We start from the raw sequence: 16,420 nt of genomic DNA on the forward strand, positions 1-16,420 counted from the left end.
TTTATCTCTAACTTAGAGATAACTCAAAGTTTAAACAAACTGATAAATAATCATGAGTTTTATGGTTAGATACAAGTTTAGTTTCATAACTACAGTAATACTTATCACCTGATTAAGAAGATTGGCGAAACTAATCAAAAATCGGATGAAAACTGAGCCATAACGAAGATCAACACCAACCAGCTACATATGGTTGAGCTCCGCGATGATGGGGGGTCATCCCCGTCGCGATACGAGATGGGTTTATCACCCGGACTTTGCCAGTTTGTCATCTTTAGTCCCCTTTCTTTCCAGAAATGCGATTTTAACCTGAAACAAGCAATTTCTAGAGTTGTTTAACATAAATGAATGACATTACAAAATAAAATGAATAAAACACAATTAAATACTAACAAATACTTGTTTTCATTGATAATAGAAATTAAGTTGGGTATACGAATATAATCATAATTAAAAAATGACGAATGTCACACACTAAGAATCAGCTTTTTTTTAAAAAGTTTGGGACCATAGTAGCGATAAACTCAGTTGAAATTATTATCGGCTGATAGCCTTTAATTTTGATTATTGAAATTCAATAAATCTTGGATACGGTGTCATATATTTATTGATTATATGTATTTGAATTTGAATTCCATTTATTAATAAATGTATTCAAATAAATTATTATATGGGCATTATAAGATCTATAAGTAGGCTAAATAGTTTTGAGTTCGATCCCACTTAAACGTATTAAAAATATAAATTAAATTGACAGGCATTTGAACAATGAAATTCAATAACTGTGACAAAAATAAAAACATTAGGTATGTAGTCATGTGAAAATGACTAACACATGTGATGAGTATTTATGCTCAATTAATGGCCCTTACAAAGTTGATGGTCGATTTCAATAGGTTACAATATGTGGCAGTTGCTTAAAAAAGATGAGGACTTTACAAGTTGTAGTAGTAGTAGTGGTGATACAAGTTAGAAGAATGAAGTGGAGGAGGTTTTCAACTGTGATAACGAAAATTGCACGGAATAATGTGCTTGTGGTGTTTCTTGTGACGACTAGAAATAATGAGTTGATATTTGAAATTGACCGTTTATTATGATTATTTAGCTATTAACAACAAATAAATGATTAAAATCATAACTTTCATCTTCATGAATACAAGCACCAACATATTTAAGTAAGTCTTGCATTACCACCTCTAATAAAAATGTCTTTTATTTAATACTTGAAAACAAAAATATCCTTGTTCTTATAATTAGTTACCTCTCTAGTCTCTTCTTATAAGAAAGAATAATTTGGGATACATGTCATTCTATGATTCATTCTCAACTATGTTCAACTATGATTCATTCTCAACTATGTTTTCCCACTTAGACTTCCTTTGTTACTGTGTATGGCACGTGTCCATTAGTTAAATCTTCGTATACCATCCACTGAAACCATTTTACACCAAAATCACATAATTTTGATAGGGAAATACAATGTTTAGGAAAAATATACTAGTTTTAATTTACATATATGCAATATAATAATCATCACTGAGTTGAGTTAGGTACTTTATTTCACTGCATGATTTCTAACTTGTGTTTTTTTTATTGCATTCACTGTAATAAGTTGGTTCATTCTGGATTCTTAATTTTATCATTATCAACACACCCTCATACGGGTCCTAATGTCTTATGCAGAGATCTGAATGGGAATCATGGCTACTTATACTTAATTGGCATGCATTGCTAATTTATTTCCTCTTATCATTAATAGTTTAATACCTAATATCAAGTTATGGTTTTTTCATCTCGCATGCTCTTAAAAGTTTTTTTTTGTTAAACACACCCATTTTGTCGCTCCATGTTCATCTTATCAATCAAACACGCCATTAATAGTTTGATTGATTGATGTTCATCTTATGTATTTGAATTTTACAACCATTTATTTGAATGCAACAACCAATTACAAAAAAGGACAGCTAGAAAGGTTGTTATAATCGTGCACATGGCCAATTAGCCCATCCTATCATATGCGGACACGTGTCTAGATTGTTACTAAAGCATCTGCTGGAAAAAGGACAGCTGGACCAATAATATTCCCTAACCCTTCGGCTATAAATACCTTCGTCATCTTCACAAGGTATTCATTCACTCCCCACGAATTACTCTAAATACTCCAAGTACTTTTCTCTCTTTCAGAACGGTACTTATTCTCACGCCGGAGGGTGGTTACGAAAATACCCCCCCCCCCCCTTGTCCTTCCAGTAGCGAGCTCATGGTGGTTCTTTTGCATGTTTCTGTCATCGGACTTGAAAGATTGAACTCAAATAGTCGGATTAGAAGTTATCAGACACGTATTTGTGGATTCATTGATCTAACTCCCTAGGGATTAAATCCGTGATTCTTTATTAGCGCCATCCGTGCTTGTGTTAGAATTGTAAGAGTTTTTGTTGTTTCGAACGATATGAGTCAATCTCTTCAAGGGCCGACAGAAACACCGGCGATAACCAGACGTTCTGTTGGAGCTTTGGCACCTGGAGATCCAACTCCGGGTGATTTAAGACGTGTGACGAAGGAGACTCGTCGAGCACGTCAGGAACCAGATCTAGAAGACAGATCTGTATACTCTCTTCCAGCAAGAACTCATCGCCAGATCGTCAAACTTGAAGGAATTTAGTCTCCGGAAGAATGGTTGCGGATGTAACAAGAAAGGCCTTTAGCAGAATATGAACGCATGATTCGTGAAGAACGAATTCGTGCACGAACTTTGGTGTATGATGATGATTCTTTGTGATCTCCATGTCCTCCTCGAACAGTACGAAGGAGCCAGATGCGAGAGAGTCTCCGGGTGGAGAGATACTCTGAGGATGAAATTGGAAGAGGAGGTTGAGGTCGTCCAGTTGTGTAGGAATCTTCCCGCAGGCTTGAGTACGATCAGAGTCATGCCACCAGAAGTCAGAGTGATCCTACATATCGCTCGGATGATTCTAGTTATTTTATCGGTAATAGTCAGATCTATAGACCGGAAGAAATGAGTCACCCACGTGCGATGGTTCGACACACGGAGTATCACAGTGACGTTGAAGAAGACTTCACAAAACCATATCGCCCCGCAGCATTTGCCGAGATGTCAAAGTTTGTCTGGCGCATTGCCATAGCTACATTCCCGGTTAACGTGAAAATCCCTACTAACTTAGGGAAATATAACAGAATGTCTGATCCAAGCGATCACTTACTCATTTTTGTGGCAGTGGTCGGACCCTCCCTTATTGGTGCCACATGTTCGCGTTAAGTTTGACCGGGGCAGCACGTGAATGGTTCAAAAAATTACCTGATGGACAGATTAAAAGTTGGGACGATCTGGTAGCTAAGTTCTCCCAACATTTTAGTCAACAAAAGAAGCATGCTCGAGATCCATCTGAAATTTTAGATGTCGTTAGGCGGGACAATGAGTATATCAAAGACTTCGTTTCTCGGTTTAACGTTGAAAGTTTAAACATTGGAGGAATCAGCGCGGATATGTTGAGAAGAGCCTTCCGCAGGAATGTGCAGAGCAATGCCCTGATCCGTTGTGTAACTGGTAAAGATGGAATGCCTAAAGCATGGGACGACATAATGTCTGCCGCAAAACTTTTTGCGAGGACAGAAAAGACTTTAGGGTTTGAAAGCCTTAAACGAAAAGCTAAGGTGGAGTTCCAAAGTACGTGGATGAACAAGCCAGCCAGAGGATCAATTTGGTCTAGACTTCAACCTCCTGTAGAAGTTTCAAAGAAACCAGATGAAAGAACAATAATTGGCAACAAAAATAAAGCAAAGACTTTCACACAGAGTAGCAACAGTTGGACTCCACTAACAAAGACACCCTCAGAAATCCTAACCACAGAATATTTGAATTTCAAGAAACCTCAACCGCTCATGAAGAGAGCACATCTCAACCCCAATAAGCACTGCATGTTTCATGACGATATTGGTCACCACACAGACGATTGTGTTACCTTGAAGAATGAGATTGAAGCTGCAGTTAAATCTACAAAGTTAGAACACTTGGTAAAAAAAAGTAACGCAAGGGACTCACAAACCTCCCGTACAAATCAATCTTCGCCCGCCTCAAAACCGGGTCACGGATTTGAACGTCCATATGATCAAGGAGGACGAGTCAGGGGTACAAAAGGCAAGAGATTGATGAGGAAGAAGGAAAAAGTGAACCCGTGATATTCCCACGGGCTAAAGGGGGCCCACGCAATAAAATTCTGCTGATAATCACTGCTCTGATCAGTCATTACCGATCACAATATGTTTTCTTTGACACAGGTAGTACGTCGGATATAACGTATGAACAGTGTTTGAGCAGCTGGGCGAGGAAGAGAAGGCAAGGTTGAAGCCTATTCATGTGCCGGTGTCTGGCTTCAGTTATAAGGTGATACATCCGCGAGGGGTGATTTCCTTTCCCGTTACACTCAGTGATGGAATTCACTCTTGAACTGAGGAAGTCAAATTTCTGGTCTTGCCATCCAAGTCAAAACACGATATAACTCTAGGAAGAGAAGCAATAGGTGATTTCAATGTTCACCTATCTACGGCACATGGTGCGGTGGGAGTTCCACCCCGCGCCGGAGTAGCGATCATTCGTGTAAACAAGCATTGTTTCATGAAAGAGAGTTCAAAACCGATTAAGATCCTGAAACAAACAGAAAGAACTGAAAATGGGTGTTGAATAAAAATTTTTCAAAGCAGACAATCACAATTGGTCATGTTATCTCTGAGATAGTAAGGACGTGCTTGAAACAGTTATTAATGAGAAACATGGACATTTTTGCTTGGCAACCCGCGGATATGACATGTGTTTTGAGAAAGATTGCGGAACACAACTGCGGGTAAATCCATAATTCACCCCAGTTGTCCAGAAAAATCGGAAGATGGGTCATGAGCAAACAAAGGCTATGAATGAGCAGGTTCAAGATATATTGAACGCTGAGATCATCGAGAAATTCAGTACCAAACGTGGGTGGCGAATCCGGTCATCGTTCCCAAAAGCAATGGAACGTGGTGGATGTGCATTGGTTTTAAGGGTTTGAATAAGGCTTGTCCGAAAGATTGGTATCCGTTGCCAGAGATTGACTTAAAAGTTGATGCGGTAGCACCTTTCAAATTCAAATGCCTTCTTGATGCTTACAAAGGCTATCACCAGATCCGCATGGCAGCAAGTGATTAAGATAAAACTGCATTCCGCACCGATCAAGGCATATTTTTCTATAAAATGATGCCCTTTGGATTAAAAATGCGGGTGCCACATATCAGCATTTGATGGGTGAGGCTTTCAAGGAACAAATCGGGCACAATTTAGAAGTATACATGGACGATTTGGTGATAAAGAGTACAGAGGTAGATCATATGTTGCAATATATAGAAGAAATATTTAATACCTTGAGAAAGATTAATATGAAACTTAATCCCAGCAAGTGTTCTTTCGGAATGGAGGAAGGAAAATTCTTGGGAGTGATTGTCACGGGTGCGGGTTTCAAGGCGAACCCAGATAAGGTCCAGTCAGTCGCCCGCATGCCTTCACATTCTTCCCTCAAGGAGGTACAAGCGCTGAATGGCAGATTAGTGGCCTTGAACAAATTTCTAGCCAATCATGCGACTAAATCTTTTCCTTTTGTGTCAACAATGAGAAATTGTCTAAAGAAAGCACACTTCAAATGGACCACTAAAGCGGAACATGCATTTTTGGAAGTCAAGAAATATTTAATGGACATACCTACCTTGACTACGCCACATGAGGGAGAACCATTGACTCTGTACCTTTCAGCATCCGACATAGCGGTTGGGGCGGTACTATTGATAGAAAAAATCTCCAAACATCGATTGATTATGTCAGCATGACATTGACCGACGCGGAAACCAGATATTCAATGCTTGAAAAATTAGTGTTGGCATTGGTTTATGCAGCCAAGCATTTCCGCAAATATTTTCAAGGACATCCAATCAACGTGCTGACAGAATACAAGCTGAAAAGTGTGTTAAGCAAGCCAAAATTGTCTGGGAGATTAGCAAAGTGGGACATCGAGCTGGGAGAACATTCAATTGAGTACAAACCTAGACCCGTAATTAAAAGTCAGGTATTGGCAGATTTCGTCACAGAGGTTCTATAGAATAAAGAAAAAGAATGTTTGATTGAACAACAAACTCCAATACCTCCTGAACACGATCATATTTGGTCATTATTCACGGATGGAGCTTCAAGTGCCGAAGGTCAGGCGCGGGCCTTAGATTGGTTAATCCTGAAGGCCATGAGTTTACCTATGCCATCAAGTTAGACTTTAAAACTACCAACAATGAGGCAGAATACAAAGCTTTCTTGACAGGCCTGCGGATAGCCAAAAAACTCAGTGTGAAATACTTAGATGCACGTGTAGACTCAATGTTAATAGTGGGCCAGATCAATGATATATTATTAAGGAAAAAATGATGTGATGGATTCGTACCTTTCATAAGCAAAAGATCCTATTCTCCAGTTTTCATCTTGCAAGGTTATCCACATCAAAAGAAGTGAAAACAAGTCTGCATATGCCTTAAGTAGCTTCAACGAATTTCGATCATTTTTCAAAAGACATCCGCATTGAAGTCCTTGATCACCCCTCTATACCGCAGCATCAAGTGTTGGTCATACAAACGGGATTTGAGTCATGGATGGCACCAATTGCTTACTTGTCATCCAGAACACTTCCAGAAGGAAAAGCAGCGACTCAGAAAATAAGACATAAGGTTTGAATTGCCAAGTACAAGATGGGGTATTCTACTGCCGTTCATTCTTTCGTCCGCTCCTTAGATGTGTAAACGCTGAAGATGCAAAATATTTGATAAGAGAAATCCATGAATGAATTTGTGGTCTACATGCGGGTCCAAGAATGATAGTAGGAAAGTTAATGAATGCGGTTAATACTGGCCAGGAATGCATATGGACACGGTTAGAGAAATCTTAAAACGTGACTCGTGCCAGCGGCATGCTCCCAATACTTTAAGGCCAAAAAACGAGTTAGTGCCAGTGACGTCCGCATGGCCGCTCCAGAAATGGGCTGTTGACATTATAGGACCATTTCCAGAAGCCCCGGGACGCGTTAAATTTTTTATTGGGGCAATCAATTACTTCACTAAGTGGGTCGAAGCTAAGCAGGTTTCTTCCATTATTGCGGTGAGTGTAAAAAGGTTTCGTGGGAATTCATAATTTGTCGTTTCGGCCTTCCGCAAACATTGGTCAGTGATAATGGAACCCATTTTTCGGATGGCGGGCTACAAGCGTGGTTGAAAGAACTTCAGATCACTCAAGTATTCACATATGTGGCTCACCCGCAAGCCAACGGCGAGGTAGAAATAGCCAATAGAACCATCAAAGATGGAATTAAGTCATGATTGGGAACTAAACAGACAGGGTGGGTGGACGAATTACCCCACGTGCTTTGGGCTTTTCAAACCCAGAAAAAGTCAAGCAATTCAGAGTCGTCGTTCAGTTTAACTTATGGAGCGGAAGCCATGATCCTGGCCGAAATCAGGATACCATCGGCAAGAATGTTATCTTCCAGGAACAATGAGGAAGAACTATGGTTGAACCTCGATCTCCTTGAAGAGCGGCGAGAAATAGAACTTATTCGTGAACATAACTACAAACGAAAATTGCAAACATACTACGATTCACGAGTCCAAGTGTGCAAATTCTATGAGGGAGATTTTGTCTTCCGCAACAACAAGGCGTCAGACAAGAACCCTTGGGCAAATTAGCTCCAACTTGGGAAGGGCCATATCGTATAAAAGAAGTATTATCGAAGGATGCCTACAAGTTAGAAAAATTAGACATAACTGAAATCCCAAGAACTTGGAATGTCGCCCAACTAAAAAAATGCTATATGTAAGAAAATTTGTTTTTATTTTTCAGCATGCGTGCCACCAGCAGACAAATAACAGTTGTTCGTAGCACCTTATGTTAAGCATTTCCTTGTAAATTGGCATGTGTGCCATATTTATTCAAGTTATCACTTAGCCGCAATATACTCTATGATCAAAATTATCTTTATTTCTAACCTGCGTGTCAAATGAAATTATTCTTGGCATGCGTGCCAGAAGTGACTCGCGAGTCATTAAACTTAAGTTCACAATATCAAATAAACCTTTATTGAAATACAGGAAGATCTTAAGTCTAACACTTATATTATTCATAAGACAAAGTGTAAAGGATAAAAACTTCTTATACTAGTCAACATGGGATTACAAAAAGCCACGGTTACAAAACATAATCATATAATGTCTACTCTAAGGATCTTGAAGGTCGGCACCTCCTTGATATTTCACTTGGGAGGAAGGAGTATCCGGCTTAGGAGAGGTTGGAGGAGTAGAAGGTGTATCATCTGAAGGTGCACTCAAATACTCCTTTAAACGTTGGAAGCCATCCTCCGCTGATGCAAATTCGGGAAGCATGGTTTGAAGAGGAAATGACAGATCGTCATACTCCTTCATAGTCTTGCTATACTCTTTCCTAATGGGAAGGCCATGCAGCGGATGCTCCTCAAGAAGACTTGAGCCTTCATATATTCAACGCCCTCCTCAAAACCAACCTTGTAGTCGGCTTGAGACGAGACGTTGAGTAAGATAGCAAGGCTATCTACCAATTCTGGGCCATCCTTTATGTGATCAATAACTTATCAGATAAGTTGACACATTTGTCAATAAGTAATAAAAGTATGAAGATAGAGTCAGAGAAAAGGAAGAAAATATACCAGTGCAAGGCCCTCGGACATTAACCACTACCTCTCCTCCTCAACCTTTTTGGCTCACTTCTCAATCTCCCTATATCCATCCATAAGCTGCATGTTTTCCTCATTCAGCTTCTTTACACGTTGCTCTAGCTGCTCGTGAACTTCTATAAGGGATGCATGGACGGCCTTAAGATCTTCTGCCCTTTTGTCCATCTCTTCGGCTTGCTTCTTCCGCATCTGAGCCTCCTCCTAATAAGATTAAATCAAGTTACCCTGTTTGGTAACCTAAATTTCCAATGCAGCATTGGCTTCCAAGGCTTTAGCCAGGTCTGCCACTTTACGTTTCGTCTCGTTACGGGCAGCAGCAAGGATAGTGTTTTGTTTTTTACAAGCTTCTTCCCACCCATAAGTCGCGGCAGCCTGGCGATCTTTTTCAGTGAGGAGAGCAATCTCCGCGTCCTTCAACTTCCATTGGGCTGTTTGAGCCTTCAAACGTTGCTCTTCAGCAACCTTTTTGGCATCCTCAGCCGCCCGGGACATCCCGCCCCACTTCTCTCCCATTGATAGACATTCTCGCAAAATTTTTTACCCGTTGGCCACTGTGTTGGCCAAGACAAGGTTAAAACTGCGGGCAAGATCTTGACGAAGGGGCCGCGGTGAAAAACACGCTCAGCCGGAGGAATACCGCAGCTTAGAAATTCAGCGCATACATCTTAATCCGTAAAACGGGATCCCTGTGCCAAAATCCTTACGGTATATACAAGTGATCATCCTCCCCAGAGTTTGCCATCCCGTAATCAAGGGTGTTCAAAACTATCTGAATCAGAATCCGTATCCGAGTTACCCGATTATCTGTATCCGAACTATCCGAATTTTCGGATATCCGAATCCCGGATATCCGAAAATTCATATTCGGATTCGGATAGCAGTTTTCAGATTTTTCGGATATCCGAATTATCCAGTATTTTAATTTTAACATTTTTTAATTTTATTTTATATTATGAATAATAACAAAACCTTATAATAGATCACACATTCACACCTTAACAAAAGTCATACAACAAGCAGACGCCTCTTTCTCTCACGCCACACTAACCCTCGCCAGTCAATCGGTTATAACACCACAACTTTTCCGGCGGCACCAGCAGGTCCACCGTCGCCAGCCATCACATAACAAGCAGAGTCACGGCGGCACCAACAGAGTCGTCATCCAGCACCACCGGTCCACCGTACGTCTCCAACCAGTCAGCCGTCATCCGTATTTGGTTGTTGTACGTCTCCAACCAGTCAGCCGTCATCCGTATTTGGTTGTTGTACGTCTCCAACCAGTCAGCTGTCATCTGTATTTGGTTGTTATACGTCTCCAGCCAATCAACCATACGTCTCAAGCACCACCGGTCCACCATATTTTGTTTTTGTATGTTTGATATGTTGGATTTAGAAATTTGAGTTCTTAGTATGGTGTATGATTTTTATTACTAAAACAAGGTATTTTTTATTTTTATTTTTTGATTATTCGGATATCCGAAGTTTCGAATTCGGATAGTGAGTTTCACTATCCAAAAGGTTCGGATATCCGGATTTGAACAGCCCTGCCCGTAATAATCAGCAGCTGAGTGTTGAGAATGGGGAGCCTCCCCGCCACCCGCTGGGCGCGTTGGTGAAGAAAATGAAAAGTGTGGTGGAGAGGATGGAGTGTGGTGCAGATTCCTGCGTCTTCAGCTCCTCAGCGTCTTTAACTAGTTCTTTCTCTTTTGAACTAGATGCATCATCGGATATAACAATCGATGGAGGAGGAGATGGTGGCTTTGGAGTGGATACACCTTGATCAGGTGTATCTGTTCTTCCAGCAAATGACAAATGATAATGTTAAGAGTCAAAAGCACAAAGTAATAGAAGAACATTCCGTAAGTTCAACAACTTACGTGGTGGGGATTGCGTGGAAATTTGCCTCACTCGATCCTCAAGGCGGACCTTCGCATCGCGTCTTGTCCAGGATGGGCAGAGCCTTCGCATCGCGAATGCGCTTCTGCACGCATCCCACAGTTTTCTCTGACAGGGCATCAAGTATCGATCCCTCACCTAGAAGAACGCAAACACGATAAATAAAAACATACGACAAGAAATACGGGAAATCAGAAAAACTTACTTTCATCCGCGTTCTGGAAAAACGGTTCCATGTCTAGGTATGGCTAAAAGCGGCTCATCCCTGCCCACACAAGGGCCTCCTCAGGAATAGCCCGCATCGGTGTTAGCTTCTGAATCAAAGTCCTAAACCACTCTTGACCGTGAAAGGAAGCAATGTTCATGTCCGGAAACTTCTCATTGGCCGGACGGCAAACCATGGTGATTGGGACCACGTCCTCCCGTATCCAGAAAAACTTTGTTTTCCATTCATAGGAATTGTGTGGTGGTTAATTTCCTATAACCCTCTTAGCCACGGTGACACAATTAAACCACCCGACACGGCCATGCATCTTGTAGAATACCGAGAACTTATCAACTTTGGGCACGGTGTTGCTAGCTCTACAAATGAATTCAACGTGATGAATCCGCATTAGGCCAAAAGGATTGACTTGCGACAAGTGTATCCCGTGGCCAGTCAGGATATTGCCCAGGAACTTAGTTATCAGAGACCGAATATTCCCGTGCGAAAAGAAATCGGTATAAACGGCCATCTTGTGGGCCGGTGTATTATTGGCAGTCGAACCGGCAGCCGGGAATTCTGGTTCCCCCTCCGGTGCTATGCTATACGTCGTAATGAGCTTCTCGAAGTCCGATTGTTTCCAACTTACCTCAATGGTTTCTATATTTGGTGAAGAAGAAGTATTCTTTTCACCTGCCATTATTTCAGATGATAATGGAAAACAGCAAGGAATGGTGAAAATCAGAAAGGATTAAATCGGATATGGAGAGAGAAAAGAAGAAGATGAAGTGTTGGAGGCGATAAAAGATTCAAGTGAAGTGTAACCATCGTATTTATACCCATCGCAGTTAATGCGATGGGAACGTGACATAGGAGAGAGAAACACAAGGTCTAAAAGGGCTACGCCACATCACGCGGGAAAACCTGAAAAGCGAAAAAGGTGGTACGGTAGGGTACAGTTAACAGCCGGCACAGAGTCACGTCAGTCATTCGGCGCCTGCAAGCTGTCACATCGTCCTTTTTTCATGGTTATCTTCAATCAAAAAGAAATATCTCCACCAAACACGAAAATTCAAAAATCCTCATAAAAGATCTTAAGTTCAAAATTTTACGCGCATAAAAGTTCACGCGGAAGAAACAATGGACTGGGGGGGACTTATAGAGGTAGGGTAGCAAAAAGACCTAAATACCTATAAAGATCATCTACGGGTAAACAAGGACTTCATCAAAAGTCACCCGCGGAACGTTTCAATCACCCGCATAGTTCAATTCCGAGGAAGGTTAAGAATGAATTCCAAGGATTACATGTGGGTTAACTAAGACATCCTCAGAAGTCATCCGCAGGGTATTATTCCCACGCGCGAAGATGACTAGAGGGTGACGTCAGAAGGAAAGCTGTGACTAACTAATTTCATTCTAGAAGATTCACAAGGATCTTTCCTTGGGAAGCACGTGATGCAACAACAAACTAGAAAAGGACATCTAGCAAGGTTGCTATAACCGTGCACATGGCCAATTAGCCCATCCTATCATATGCGGACACGTGCCCAGGTTGTTACGAAGGCATCTTCTGGAAAAGGACAGCTGAACCAATAATATTCCCTAACCCTTCAACTATAAATACATTCGTCATCTCCACAAGGTTTCACTCCCCACGAATTACTCTAAATACTCCAAGTACTTTTCTCTCTTTCAGAACGGTACTTATTCTCACGTCGGATGGTGGTTACGGGAAGACCCCCCCCCCCTCTCTTGTCCTTCCAGTAGCAAGCTCACGGTGGTTTTTTTGCAGGTTTCTGTCATCGAACTTGTAAGACTGAACTCATATAATCGGATTGGAAGTTAGCATACCCGTATTCTGTGGATTCATTGATCTAACTCCCTAGGGATTAGTCCGTGTTTCTTCAATATTGAACATATGAATGTCATGGTACAGCTATTAAACCATGTTGTACGTGTCTTGATGCATATAACATGATACACTAATCAGATTCATAATCTTCCTAAGTAAAATGATGCAAATGACTCCAACAGTTGACCTTTTAAGTCGAAAGACTTCAGCTTTGACTTTAACATCGACATGAACTATTTAGTTTTGACTTCATAACCGAACACACATACAAAGGTGTATAAAAATATATAAACAAACAAAAATCAGACAAAAGAAATATTAAAATTTCTTGGCCAAATTTAAATTTAAATAATACTATGTCTGACTATTTGTGAAGGCCAACATGATCATTTAGTGAAGTCCATAAAAATACATAATAATTTGAACAAGTTTGGAAGGCTAGAGACTATATAAATTTAATAATGATCATTAAAAATGTGTAAATTAATTATATATTGTTTAAATATATAGGTTAACTATTTTGTTGACTCACTACTTAGCTGCGGATGATCATTTATAGGTTATATGTGGTGGCATAATGAAACAAGTTTGGGCTACTTTGCGGTGGCCTATTTCAGAGGAACGAGGTCACTTCTATTTGCGGGTAAAAGAGGAGTCATTTATGGTGATAGAGTAAGTTTACTGCCCTCATTTTTAGTCCTTCACATTGTTGAGAAGGATTGTACTTAATATTCGATTCCTAGATTAGATACATTTCAAAACTGACATGTTTTGTATGAAGTATAGATATAAATTATCAAGTCTAGATAAGTGAAATGCAAAGTCACTAAGATTGGATACATTTCAAAACTGCCAAATTAACCATGTATGTTGTAACATCCGGCTATTCGCACCACCAATATTGTTCGCTATACCCGCAAAGAGCTCACAGATTTATTTTGGTTGCCCAGGTGAAGACTTCTCAAGAGGTCACCCATCCTGCTACCACTTCCAGCTGAGCACGCTTAACTGTAGAGCTCTCATCTCGTCCACTAACGTTAAGCCCAAAACGCGTTGGTGATTTAAGAGGCATGACATTTACTTATAAACCAAGGATCTCTCTTGTCCACGACCGATGTGGGATTTGTCTAAGATGTTACAAACACCCCCCCCCCCTTTCGACTCATCGTCCTCAATGAGGTTTGCCCCACCGTCCCATCCAGGATGTGGGATTTGCCTAAGGTGTACCTCACGACACGCCCGATAACTCACCGTCTCTGATGAGGTTTGCCACACAACCCACATGTCCCAAGATCGAAACCTGGCTCTGATACCATTTGTAACATCCGACCCCTCGCACCACCAATATTGTCCGCTATGCCCACGTAGAGCTCACAGATTTGTTTTTAGTTGCCCAGGTGGAGACTTCCCAGGAGGTCACCAATCCTGCTACTACTTCTAGCTGAGCACGCTTAACTGTAGAGCTCTCCTCTCGCCAACTACCGTTAGCCCAAAACGCGTTGGTGATTTAAGAGGCGGGGCATTTACCTATGAACCAAAGATCTCTCTTGTCCACGGCCGATGTGGGATTTGCCAAGGATGTTACAAACACCCTCCCCCCTTGGATTCATCGTTTTCGATGAGTTTAACCCATCATCCCATCCAGGATGTGGGATTTGCCTAAGGTGTACCTCACAAAACCCCTGGGGACTCACCATCTATGACGCGGATTGCCCCACCACCAGAATGACACAAGAGTGGCTTTGATACCACTTGTAACATCCGGCCCCTTGCACCACCAATATTGTCCGCTATGCCCACGAAGAGCTGACAGATTTAGTTTTGGTTGCCCAGGTGGAGACTTCCAAATAGGTTACCCATCTTGCTACTACTTCCAGCTGAGCACGCTTAATTGTGGAGCTCTACTCTCGTCCACTACAATTAAGCCAAAAACGCGTTGGTGATTTAAGAGGCGGGGCATTTACTTATGAAGCAAGGATCTCTCTTGTCCACTGCCGATGTGGGATTTTCCTAGGATGTTACATGTGTCTCATCGCCCGGCTAAAAATGATGGTGAATAATCTGATCCTGTTTATGAATTGTGATTGTATCTTTCTTGCTTGAATATGTTGTTAGAATTATAATCGTCAAGACGGTTACATGCGGTCAACCCACCTACGAGAAAGTTGTTGAGTTGACCGAGAAGGTGCTTACCATTTGTCACGCCCCAATGTCCAATGCAGCTACAAGTAGAAATTAACAAGTTGTTCGCACATTATGAAGTGAAACAAGAACTCGAGAAACTAGATTATTTGTTAGGACTACTTTGTAAATTCAAATTATCGTGTAAGATATGATGGTATTTGGTTGTAAATAAATTATGTATCACATTACGTTCTTATGTCACGTACATAATTGTGAGTCTTTTACGTGCTTTTATAATACCCCCCCCCCCTTTCAACACCCACACCCACCCACACATCAATTCGTTATGTATGGATGATAATATTTCATTGATATAAAGCTAATGCCAATAGACTTATTGGAGGGTCCAATTGGCTTGCATCTAGTAGGAACTGAACCTACGAATTCGCGAATTATGAGTTGAGTACTTTAACTATTCAGCCATATACTTAGCGGGTCATAGTGAATGACCAGAGTACAATTCAAATGAATTCTTTCAACTAAAGCAATGAGATGCTTAAATGTAATTCTTTTTGTTCTAATATATCAGTAGGAATTTAATGACAGAACATGAATTCAAGTCCTTACAAACAAGTTGTGTAAAAATAATGAAAGAGAAATCCCCAAAATCGTTGACTAACTTTATCCATGGTTTTGAAAAAGTACCCAAAATAACCATTTTTTTTCTATCGGATCCAACGTAAAAAAGAACTTATCTGACGGATTAGATGAGCCTCTAAATCTCCACATGTCATGATGTTTGGTCTTTCAACGAAACACGAAGATTTTTCGTCGTCTGATGAAATTTTTTCCGTCTTCCGATGTAATTCTTCATCTTCTACATCTCAAACCCTAAACCTCTATAATCAACCTCTGTCTCCATATTTCTTATTTCTCCACATAATCAAGCAAATCTATAGTGTAATCGCTTAGGTTTTCGAGCAGAACACAACCATAGTGTTTGTTTTTCATGAATCACATTTGTTGTTGAGAAATCCAAACAAGAAAGTGACGAACCCTTGAGTTCAATTTTGAGAAATTCGATGAAAGATTAACACGTCAGGTGAGGTCGGGTCGGGTCCCGTTCACGACGCTCCAATGGGGAAAAAAAGTGGCTACTTTGGGTTTCTTTTAAAAAAAACATGACTAAATTTGGAAAAAAGTTGATTAAAAATTGTTTTGGGAATTTCCAAAAATGAAAACGAGTATAGTCTTCATCCCAAAGTAATCACACCACACTCATGGCATAACCATAACACAAGTACACTGTACATACATAAATAATAATAATAATAATAATAATAATAATAATAATAATAATAATTAACCAATTAAATATATTCTTTTGCTTTCTCCTCCTTTTCATCTGTCTCCTCTCTACTTTATCATCACCTTCCTCCCTTTTCAGATTCTCCAATGGGTCTTTCTCTTTCTTCTACTACTACTCATTTTGCAGATCGCACTCAAAACTATCTGTGTCACCTTCACATCTCATCACCCATCAAGATCTTCTTGCTGTAAACAACC

At 40.6% G+C, this 16,420-nt stretch overlaps 1 protein-coding gene across 1 annotated transcript; it reads left to right on the plus strand.

Annotated features, from left to right (window-relative positions):
* Positions 1 to 3,016: 3,016 nt before the first annotated feature.
* On the plus strand, positions 3,017 to 4,197 carry LOC143584212 (uncharacterized). The gene is made up of 2 exons (XM_077066309.1): positions 3,017 to 3,120; positions 3,237 to 4,197. The coding sequence occupies exons 1-2, from the start codon at positions 3,017 to 3,019 to the stop codon at positions 4,195 to 4,197; spliced, it is 1,065 nt and encodes a 354-aa protein (XP_076922424.1).
* Positions 4,198 to 16,420: the final 12,223 nt, after the last annotated feature.

The sequence above is a fragment of the Bidens hawaiensis genome, unplaced genomic scaffold, assembly GCF_021521415.1.
Source record: "Bidens hawaiensis isolate Kalapana, Puna unplaced genomic scaffold, B.hawaiensis_p1.1 tig00032848_1, whole genome shotgun sequence".
Taxonomy (NCBI): domain Eukaryota; kingdom Viridiplantae; phylum Streptophyta; class Magnoliopsida; order Asterales; family Asteraceae; genus Bidens; species Bidens hawaiensis.

Excerpts from the sequence above, each read along its gene's own strand:
- LOC143584212 (XM_077066309.1), top strand. The coding sequence starts at position 3,017 with ATGAGTCACCCACGTGCGATGGTTCGACACACGGAGTATCACAGTGAC. Across the intron at positions 3,121-3,236 it reads GCATTTGCCGAGATGTCAAA|TGGTCGGACCCTCCCTTATT; the intron begins GTTTGTCTGGCG and ends TTTTTGTGGCAG.